At 47.8% G+C, this 11375-nt stretch overlaps 1 protein-coding gene across 1 annotated transcript in view; it reads left to right on the top strand.

Moving 5' to 3' along the window:
* The first annotated feature begins 300 nt into the window (after positions 1-300).
* The window catches only part of FBH1 (F-box DNA helicase 1), a 47523-nt gene continuing 36448 nt past the window's right edge, over positions 301-11375 (top strand). Inside the window, exon 1 of the mRNA XM_030836890.3 lies at positions 301-437. Within this exon, the coding sequence (XP_030692750.2) occupies position 437 (1 nt within the window). The 5' untranslated portion in view covers positions 301-436. The remainder of the gene's footprint in view (positions 438-11375) is intronic.

Genomic DNA, 11375 nt, shown 5'->3' with positions numbered 1-11375 from the left:
GCAGCCTGCCCCGCCCACAGCATCGGCCCCGCCCCACCCCGACTGCCGCAGCCCCTCAGTGGGTCCCCGAGCTCGGAGGAACTCTGGGAAAGTTTCTGTTCGCCTCTTCCGCCCTAGCGGAAGCACGGACGGGGCGGGGCCCGCTAGCGGTAGCCACCCCTTCTCCGGGTGCGCGTTTCGATTGGCCGCCAGAGAAGTCCGTAAGCACGCCCCCTCCGCACGCGCGTTTCAATTGGCCAGGGGCGCATTCCGTCAGCGCCGGCGGCGGGCTCTTCCCTGGGCTGCGGCGGGGGCGGAGCTGGTGGAGGAAGTCCGCGGCCTTCTCGGGCTCGCGCTGCCCGGGGGATGCTGGGACTGGGTGTCCGGGCGGCTCTGGCCCGGAGGCGGCGGCGGCGGCGGTGGCGGCGGCGGCGGGACCCCCGGTGTGGAGCGCCATAGTGCGTGAGGCCGACGGCGTGGAAGGGGACGCGGGTGGGCCCAGTCGTGTGGACGCTGAACCTTTGGGTTCCTCAGCGGGTCCCGCCTCAGGGGGTCCGCGGGGGACTGGGGGCCGGGCGCGGACGCAGAGGGGCGCGGGCCGGCGGTGAGGGGCGCGGCGGGGCGCGCGCGCTGGAGGCCGAGGCGCCCTGGGACGCGGGGGCGCGGCGCTGCTCGGCGGTGTGGGAGTCGCGGAGACGTGGCCTCCGCTGGGGGCAGCCAGCGTTTCCTTTCCTTCTGCTCTGCTGTTTTGACCTTGGGCGAGTCATTTTGTGGTATCCTTTTGCCTCTTTCGTTTGCAGTCGCCCTCCCCCTAACCTGAGTATTAAGAAAATTAAGGTGATGTGGGAGGGCCTTGAGCGGGTGGAGGGTACTTGAGGTCTGAGCAAGCTGTGTGGGGTGACGGGAGACGTGAGGGTAGGTGTTGAGTTCTTTACCCGATCTTCCTGGATGCTCGTCATTTAACCTTCCTGGTGTTTTCGGTTCCTTTAGAGATAAAATGGGAGCAGCTGCTATTTGCCAGGCCTGGAGACAATTCTGCTTTACATCTTGTATTGTACTCTGGTTTACAAACCACTTTACATTAATTATCTCATCCGCAAACAACCCTGTAAGGAAGGCATCATGACAGGTGGGGAAATTGAGACCTAAAGAAGTTAGCGATTTTCCCACGGGAGTACAGCTAATAAAGACCTCTGGAAGGAAGGGTGGTAGCCCCTGGTGAGGGTCTGCTAGTGCTTGGCACTCTGCTCAAATAAATTAAGGGAGATAAAATGAAAAAAGACCTCAAAACAAGCTCATTTTACTTGTGAGCGGATTGAATTTGGTTAACTGAGTGTAATATGGATAATCATCAGAGATAGAACCAAGTCCAGTATCAGCTTTGCCAAAGTTATTGTCCCCTTGTATTTTGCCACTTCCAAAAGAAAGGAAGGTGTAAAAGTGCTTTGAAGTGCATCAAGTCTTAGGACATGCCAAGCATTGGTCTTAGCGCAGCTGTTGGTGTTGGTGCAAATGGAAGTTGAGGTATCTGGTAGTTTCACACTTGTTGTTAATCCCCCTCCACATCCTCATTGCCAGTGACTCCACCTTCTCTTGCCTTATGCCTCCAGCTTCCTTGCTTTTAAAAACAAAACGTTTGCAGTATAGGACAGTATTTTAAATGCAGATGATTGGTTATTTAACTGGTATCCCACATGCAGTTCTGCACCTCCTGCCTTCTTTAGGAGCTTATTTTGGTCTGCGTCCCCCTTGAGATAACTAGATGACAATGTATGTTAACCTGTCCACAGCCCCTGTGGTTCTCTGGAGTAAAAGTTTGGTGTAGAGGGGACAGATCTTGACAGTAAGCTAATGGATGGAGCTATACTGGGGTCTTAAGGTTTCCCAGTTGGTCTGCTCATTCCTTTTTGTGCAGGTGTTTGGAATTTGTGGTGTGCCCTGTGGTGACTCATTTCGCATGTGGCTTTCATTGGCATTGTGATTTGCTGCTTGGCTGTCCTCTTTCCTTTATCTTTTGTTGTGTTTCGTGGTTCCAGTGTCATGATCATTTGACATGTTTTGTGACCTGTGAGTGTGTGAACACCAAACTTGGTATTGGACTTAGAACTCTCATTTCAGATTTGTTGTCATCATCTTTCTCTGCTTGTCATTCCCCTCTATCCTTCCTAGGCTGATTTTCTTCGAAGATTGAATGTGAATTCTGTCTTTGCCCATCTGTCAGTGGAATCATCTGCTCTTAGAGCATCTCACCAAAGCGTCTTGAATCTTATGTCTCCAGTTGTCACTCACAGACGTTTGAGGACAAGTCTCATATCTCAGAGTACCTCTCGGAGCTTAACCTGGCATGCTACAGATAATTTTAAAACAGAACAAACTGCCATTTTCAAAACTGAAAGCTTTCATTTTCCGTTCATTCCCGGAAGAAGTGATTAAAACGAAAACACGATTTCTCCTTTACTCTTTAACGTGGTTAATGATGTGATCATTGAGCTCTGGCTAGAAACGTCAGTTACCTGTTTTGTTTTTTCTCTTCCAGTCTCACCAGTCCAAAAAAACTTGTTAGGCTTCACTTTCCCCTTCTCCCTATTTTTGCTGCTGTTGCCCTTAGGCCTTGACCACCTCTTGCCTTGGTTGGTAAAGTGACTTTCTGCCTTGTTTTCTTGACAGTCTGCATGTTTACTCATCCTCTGCCTGCCTCCAGAGTTACCATTCTAATGTGTAGATTTGGTTGGTCATTGACCCTGCTTAGAAAAGCGAGATGATTCGCCGAGTTGCCTACATGATAAAGTCCAAATTCCTTGGCATTATATTTAAGGACATTTATCCTCTGTGTTTCCAAATTCTTTTCCATCCTTTTCCACAATCCATGAGCCTCTTGTTCTAATGAAACCCGGCTTACCGGCACACCACTGGTGTGCTATTTCTCTGTGTTTCTGCACACACTGTTTCTTTTGCCTTCCCCGATCCTACTCATCTTGCAAGACTGAACTCTTCATAAAGCCTTTTTCATCCTTCCTAACTGGTCACTTTTCTTCATTTCATAAGTGCATTTGTGTAGCACTTATAGTGCCTTATGTATAGTAATTTGTGTGTGTTTTGAGAGCTGCCTTATGGACAAGTGACATCATTTGTTTTTGAATCCTCAGTGTCTCAAATAGCATTTGACCCCAGAGATGCCAAGAGAGGAAGCCCTCATGGTGTTTATAATGAATCTGGGAAATCATAGATACTTAAAAGTGGTTGTGGGTTGAATTGACAGTAGAAAAAAGCCTTTCAAATCTATAAATTCTAGTCTGTAAGTAATGGTTATTTTCTTGTATTTCTGTTCTTCCCCTGTTCTTTCTTTTCCTTGCGAGAAACACGTAGAAAAGCTCTTGCCATCCTTGTTTGCTGTAATAAGTGAGTGCTCTTCCAGGGGAGGAGCAGGTGTTTGTGGGTGTGAGGGGACCTAAGTGAGGTTGGGCCTGCGGGCCTGGACCTTTGGGTTTGTAGGGAAGCGGGATGTAGTGCTGGCAGGGACCCAGCTCTGCGCTGAGAGTGAGGACTTGGATGTTGTGTTTCCTTTCTGCCTTTGCTTCTTGTAGAGCTAATGGGGACAAAATATTTGGAAGTTTTTTCATTTTGAGTGTACAGTATTTTGTGATATTTTCCTTATGCTTGCTATTTTCTAAATACTTGCTATCTTTGGTTATGGTGTTCCACAGTGATTTCTAAAAAGGGACAGAGAAATTAAAGCTGAGGTTTTTAGACGCTGCTTTGAATATTTCTGGATGTGGAAGAGAGAATATTACCTTCCGTAGAAAGAACTCTGGCTTGAGGAGTCAGAAGACCTAAGTTCCATCACCTGAGCCCCAGTGTCATCCTGGCACAATTGCAGGATTGTGCAAGGATCAGATGAGAGTACGTGAAAGAACTTCCAAAAACTGTGAAGCACGTTGGACCTATAACATAGTGTAGGATTTCAAAGCCAAAGAAGACAACCTCAACCTCATCTTCTTCAGAGGGAAGTGCCGTAGTTGTGCATTTGTTCTTTTAATGCATTCATTTCATTAATATTTATGGAGCAGTGAGTGTTGGGTGCTGGGGCCGAGTGCCTTGCTCCTCCCACCAGACTATAAAGCTTTCAGCCTAGGGGCAGAAGACATGTTAATACACGCTTAAACAATGATTAAGAAGACGTTAATAAAACATACTATAGGGACTTTCCTGGTGGTGCAGTGGTTAAGGATTCGCCTCCCAATTCAGGGGACACAGGTTTGAGCCCTGCTCTGGGAAAATCCCATATGCCGCAGAGCAGCTAAGCCTGTGCGCCACAGCTACTGAGCTTGTGCTCTAGAGCCCACGAGCCACAACTGCTGAAGCCCGCAGGCCTAGAACTCATGATCCACAACAAGAGAAACCACCGCGATGAGAAGCCCGCGCACCGCAACAAAGAGTAGACCCCGCTCGCCGCAACTAGAGAAAGCCCGCGAGCAGCAACGAAGACCCAACGCAGCCAAATAAATTAATTAATTAAATAAATAAATTTAAAAAACCATACTATAGTAATAGTAATAATTTGTATATAAATGACTTATATTAAATATAGTTGTACAGATAATTGTTGCAGGTCTCTCAGAGACATACAGGGTGGTTTTATTACTACAGAGTGCTGCCTGGGTTGAATGAATACTTTCTGTTGCACTGGAATTGGGGACCAACACCGTTCATGTTGCTCAGATTGGGCTCTTAGTTCTCTCAGGGCGCAGTTTGGCCTGTGAAGTACCTGCTCCTGGTGACGATGGGCCAGCAGTGGGCATCTTTGCTGTCTCACCAGAAACAAGAGGGTGTCCGCTTGATCTGCACGGAGTCCCTCGGAGAAGGGCAGGAGGCTTGTGGGGAGCTAACAGGACGAGGTTGGGTCTCTCTAGATTAGCAAAACCACCCAGCTGGGTTCTTGTTATGAGCTGTTTCTCCAGTCAAGCACCTGTGCTGGTGAGTTATCTTAATTTTTTTTTTAAATGGTTTTTTAATAATCTTTCCTTCCAGGAATTGTAGGCACTTATTATTTTCAGCTTGTCCATTTAGGTCTGTAACCTGTACATTTTGGAGGCCTTTTGTTTTTTCTTTTGTTTTAGTTTTTTTGTTTTTTTGCGGTATGCGGGCCTCTCACCACTGTGGCCTACGCCATTGCGGAGCACAGGCTCCGGACGCACAGGCTCAGCGGCCGTGGCCCATGGGCCCAGCCACTCCACAGCACGTGGGATCCTCCCGGACCGGGGCACGAACCTGCGTCCCCTGCATCGGCAGGCGGACCCCCAACCACTGCGCCACCAGGGAAGCCCTGTTTGTTTGTTTTAATTAATTAATTAAATTTATTTTTGGCTGTGTTGGGTCTTCGTTGCTGCGCACAGGCTTTTCTCTAGTTGTGGCGAGCGGAGACTACTCTTTGTGGTGTGTGGGCTTCTCTTTGCGGTGGCTTCTTTTCATTGCGGAGCACAGGCTCTAGGCGCGCAGGCTTCAGTAGCTGTGGCACGTGGGCTCAGTAGTTGTGGCTTGCGGGCCCTAGAGCGCAGGCTCAGTAGTTGTGGCATACAGACTTAGTTGCTCTGTGGCATTTGGGATCTTCCTGGACCAGGGACCAAACCCGTGTCCCCTGCACTGGCAGGCAGATTCTTAACCACTGTACCACCAGGGAAGTCCTGCAAGCCTTTTGGTATAAATTATGATTAACAAATGTAGGGGAATAAGGGAAGTGACTTGTGTCAATTTCAAATGATCCTAGAATGGTTAGGGTAGGTGTGACTGCAGTAACAAACAGATCCAAACGTGTAATGACCTCACAATCCAAGCTCATTTCTCAATCCCATAACAGCCTCAGGTGGTTGCAGTTTTGTGTGTGTGTGTGTGTGTGAGTGTGAGCGTGAGCGTGTGAGCATTGTGCGGGAGGAGTGGTGCTCTTTAAAGCAGTTATCCGAGGACCCAGCCTGCTGGAGGGTCTTCCTTTTCGAATGTTTGGCCTCTAAGATTCTCTGGGGTCACCCTTCCCTTCTCTGGATGGGAGCAGCGGACGGAGGAAGGAGCAGGAGAGGCTTTTATGGGCCAGGCCTGGAAGAGGCGCACATCCTTCTACGCACATTCTGTGGGGCCTCCAGCTACCAGCACGATGGGGAAGCGTGGACCAGCCATGTGCCAAGGAGGAAGGGGACTGACAGTCTTCACCACGAAACCAGGAGCAGTCCATTCTGCTTTGTGTGACTTGTTTTTTAAATTGTCTTGCAATCAAGAAGATGACAAAATGAAGCTAGGCGGATTACAACAGAATTGAGTCATAGCACGTACTTCTCATTCAATAAGCGTTGGAGGAAATAACTGTTACTTGCACAATGTCGTGCTAAGTGCTTTGAGGAAGAAGCTGATGAGACATGTTCCCTGCCTTTTCAGGGCTGGTGGTCTCATACAGGTTTAGTGATGATCGTTCCAGGGGGGGCTGAGGAGAGTCTAATCTCCAGCAGTGTGCCTGACTGGGGGTGGGGGTGGGTGGGACAGGTCATCATCAAGGTGAAGAGATCGGTGATTGGCAGAGGGCCGCACTCCAGGTGATCGCCACTTCAGAGTGAGATGCAAGGCCGGGACCTGCACCTGCGGTCCGGTGAGGCGTCTCTCTGTGAGAGGACCATCACAGAAAAAGCAGCGTGGGAATGAGCAAAATTCTGTTTGACAAATGGTTTTCATACTTTCCCAGTGTTTTTCTTTCATCACATCTGAGGGATGTGACACATTTCTGTTAGTTACTGTGGTAGAGTCTCCAAGGGTACAGATACCCACTGTGGCCTGGAGATGATTCCGCTGGACATCTGGGGCCTCACGTAGTTTGGTTGTCATCTCCCTCCATCCCTTTAACGGTGCACGTTCCTCACCGACCACTTTAAGTTTGCTTCTTGAAGAAACGCGAGCAGCTTCTAATAGTGCCCTTGGAGAGCGATGCAAAGGGCACCTACTGCTCAGAGGACGGAGGAGCAACACGAGGTTTGGGGACTCAGGGAAGCAAGAAGTAGCATTTGAGCATCTTTATTTTGATAAAGTTATATTTGAGCTGCTGGTTTAGAAGTATATTAACAAGAACAGAAGGTGGTTAGAATTTTACTGTAGTAATTTTAAATAACTTCACAAGAACATTGGTGCTGTTAAAATGTAGGCATCTTTTAGGAGACTCAGCACAGTGTGGTCCACGTGTAATTCTGAGCTGCTGGGCTTTGTGAGCCTCTGCATGGGTGTCGCTAGGTACTTTCATCTGTCTTGTCTGGTTCAAACCACATGACTGTGGTGTTAACTCTGCATGTTAGCTTGTCAGGGTCCTCGTTGTGATGAGAAGGGGACCAAGGCTGTTAGGGAGGAGGTCTCCCGGCTCCGGATCCGAGTGCATCACACGGCCTTTGACTTAAGTGCCTTGTTAACTCCGGAGACAGGTGCGGGGGCCCCAGCTCCCCGTGCAGTGAGTCACAGCGCTTCATCTCGCAGAGACCTGAGAGGCAGAAAGAATAGTTTCTGACCTCTCACTGAAGTCAGAAAAGTAAGAACGTAAAAGTGCTAGCTAGCTCTGCCTCCCAGATGAGCAGTCAGGGCTGTGAGGACCATTCCAGATGGACAGTGTAGGTGGCTGTGCTGGTACCCAGAGGCCAGATGGCCCAGTGTGGGCACCTGTGTCCCCAGCTGCTAGCCTTTGCTCTGTGATGGCTTCATGCAGGACCACTCTGGGCTGTACCAGGACTCTGGAAGCAGAACTCTTCCTGCAGGTCTGTACCAGCGCCAAGGTCCTGGGTCATATGAATTTGAGGGTTTGATATTGTTAATCTTATTCGTTTGTGATTTTATCTATGGAACCTTCTTTAAATAAGATACTGTCTGTTGATAATTTTTCTAGACTGTTTCCAGTTTTAATTCTGGACACTGTATTTGCCAGCTTTGAAACAGTTGGGAATGTTTGAAGAGAAAGCAGAGATCAGTCTCATATCTGGAATCTACAGGGTTAGTGGGTTTATTGGCTGGAATTCTTCAACTGCTTCTGTAGTTGACCCAAGTGTGTTTGGAGCACCTGAATTAGGGGCCAGTATTCGTCAGTATAGTCATTCCAGGGTTTCTGCAGGGAATTCGTTCCAGGACTCCCTATGGCACCAAAATCTGAGAGGGCTCAGGCCCCTCAGAGTCCACCCTGTGGACAGGGACCTGTGGATCCCACATCCGCGGATTCAGCCAACCACAGGTGTTGGTGTTTTTCATCTGCGGTTGGTGGAACTCGCAGGTGCGGAACTCACGGATCCCAAGGGCCAACTCTGTTCTGCAAGGCCCATTGTAGCTTCCTTATGTCTTCTGCCAGTCAGCCCAGAGGTCCCCATTCAGACAAAATAGCAATTAGGTTGTTGGCTTTGTAAGATGAAGAATTTTGAGCAGAAGAGGTAAACTTTCGTGTCTTATTTTTAAAAAGAATAATCAGATTTCAAGCTTTTTTTATGTGGAAAATTTTCAAATTTATTGTTTTAACATAGAAAAACTGCACATTCATTTTTTCTGCCTCTGTAAGTATGAGGAATATGTTCAACAACAAAATAATTATAAAACCATTATAGTGGAGGGAACTTTTTTGTTCATAATAAGTAATTAAGATATATGACTTGGCTTTTTTTTTTAATTAATTAATTTATTTTTTGCTGCATTGGGTCTTTGCCGCTGCGCGCCGGCTTTCCCTAGTTGCGGCGAGCGGGGGCTACTCTTCGTTGCATTGCACAGGCTTCTCATTGCGGTGGCCTCTCCCGCTGCGGAGGTGCGTGGGCTCAGTAGTTGTGGCGCACGGGCTTAGTTGCTTCGTGGCATGTGGGATCTTCCCGGACCAGGGTTCGAACCCGTGTCCCCCGCACCGGCAGGCGGACTCCCAACCACTGCGCCACCAGGGAAGTCCCTTGGCTTTTTAAAAGGTATTTTCAGTAATACAGAGTAGGCTGTAATTGGACTGCTGATATACTTCATGTCTTGCCATTAGGTGACGTCTTTATAATTTGAAAGTTATTTCAATGTTTTATGCAAATCAGTCACATCTAAGCTTTGTTTGACACAATAAGCAGATGTGTATATTTGTGTAGGGTTTTATAGTTTAACAAGTCTTTTGGAGTGTGTTTTCTCATTTAATCATTGTAACGCCCCTGAGTCTTAGAGAAGCTAAGTGACCAGGGGTCCTCCGGCCACTATGTGGCCAACTTAGGGCTCACACCCAGTTTTTTTCCTTTTAAGTCCACTGTCCCCTCACTATGTGACACTGCTTTTATCCGGCTGAGCATTTTTTTAAATAAATTTATTTATTTATTTTTGGCTGCGTTGGGTCTTCGTTGCTGCTTGTCGGCTTTTAGTTGCGGCGAGCGGGGGGCCACTCTTTGTTGCGGTGCGCGGGCTTCTCATTGCGGTGGCTTCTCTTGTTGTGGAGCATGGGCTCCGGGCGCGTGGGCTTCAGTAGTTGTGGCTCATGGGCTCTAGAGCACAGCCTTAGTAGTTGTGGCACACGGGCTTAGCTGCTTCACGGCATGTGGGATCTTCCTGGACCAGGGCTCGAACCCATGTTCCCTGCATCGGCAGGCGGATTCTCAACCACTGCGCCACGAGGGAAGCCCGGCTGAGCATATTTTTAAGTACTTCTTCATGACTTAAGAGTTATACCACTGCATTTTAACTCTGAATTCAGGTAGTGAAAAGGTCTCTAGCGTCCTTTCAGAGGGGCCTGTAGAACTATTTCTGTGTGTAGAAGTAATTTTTAAAAAGTCTTGAAATATCCATGAAGTTTTTTTAAACTTCCATTAAACCTTGAAAGAATAAACTGAAATTTGGAAGGATCATTTCTGAAGAAGCTAAGGGCTGAGGGGAGTTATTAAGTTTATAAACTGTATCAGATATACTCAGTGGTGTCTTGGTTTCAGACGTTTTCAGGCTTACAGGAAATGTTGAGTGAGATTCTGGCATTTGATACTACAGTTTACTGGAGTATTTTTAGCATCTGAAAATACGGTACTGGCAGGAACTGATTTCTCTGTTGACCATCTCCTGTAAAGGGTCACGTTTTTATTTTATTTTATTTTATTTTTATTTATGTTACTTATTTTTGGCTGCATTGGGTCTTTGTTGCTGTGCACAGGCTTTTTCTAGTTGTGGCGAGCAGGGGCTACTCTTCGTTGCGGTGCACGGGCTTCTCATTTCAGTGGCTTCTGTTGCTGCAGAGCACAGGCTCTAGGCACTGGGCTTCAGTAGTTGTGCCTCGCGGGCTCTGGAGTGCAGGGTCAGTAGTTGTGGCGCGTGGGCTTAGGTGTTCCGCGGCATGTGGGATCTTCCTGGACCAGTGATCAAAACCATCTCCCCTGCATTGGCAGGTGATTCCTTTTTGTTTTGTTTGTTTGTTTTTGCGGTATACGGGCCTCTCACTGTTGTGGCCTCTCCCATTGTGGAGCACAGGCTCCGGACGTGCAGGCTCAGCAGCCATGGCTCACGGGCCCAGCCGCTCTGCGGCATGTGGGATCTTCCCAGACCGGGGCACGAACCCGTGTCCCCTGCATCAGCAGCCAGACTCTCAACTGCTGCGCCACCAGGGAAGCCCTGGCAGGTGATTCTTAACCACTGCGCCACCAGGGAAGTCCTTAAAGGGTCACTTTAATTCTCTTGTATCTGTTCTTGTCCTCTCTTTTTTTTTAAGTGTAACTATTCTGTTTTACAGTAGTGTAACTGTTCTATTTAATGCCATAAGGAGGTAGTTAGATCTTACATGCGATAAAATGCAGAAATAGGAATGAAAAAATACCTGGCAGGAAAATGACTAATATAAACAAAAGTATTTCAATACTCTCGAGACCGAATTCTAGGCACAGTCACTGCTGTAGTGTTTTGCTGAGGGAGAATATGAAATTTCCTCCTCTGAAGATGCTGAAAAGTGGGCTCCATTCTCTTCTACTTGGGGGCCTTGCTCCTGTCCTATTACATCAGTGCCCGATGCTGAGATGCTTTCGGGGCCGAGAGGGGTGCATGGGGTGGGGTGGGGTGCATGGGGAGAGACATACAGCAGGGGTGGGAAATCTCCTGTGACTGTCCGCTTAGTGCCTTCTGCTTCTCAGACTTGGAAAAGCTGGTGTATACAGGGGACAATGCATGAGTATATTTTGAAAAGCTATAGCCAACTCTTAAAATATTTATGGTTATTATGATAGTATAAATGGCCTGGCTAAAGTCAAGGAAAAGTTGCCAGATCTCCATTTATCCATTAGTGGCAACTTCTTTTTGAATGAGCATTTCATGATCAGGGCTTCTACAAAGTGTGATAGGTAGAAAAGAAGGCTATTTTAGGATTCTCAAACCCTAAGGAAGAGATGCAAAGAAACTATAAAATG

This window comes from Globicephala melas, chromosome 2 (assembly GCF_963455315.2).
Source record: "Globicephala melas chromosome 2, mGloMel1.2, whole genome shotgun sequence".
In the NCBI taxonomy this organism is placed as follows: Eukaryota; Metazoa; Chordata; class Mammalia; order Artiodactyla; family Delphinidae; genus Globicephala; species Globicephala melas.
The sequence above is the reverse complement of the archived record's forward strand: the minus strand, read 5'-3'. Positions and strand labels throughout refer to the sequence as shown.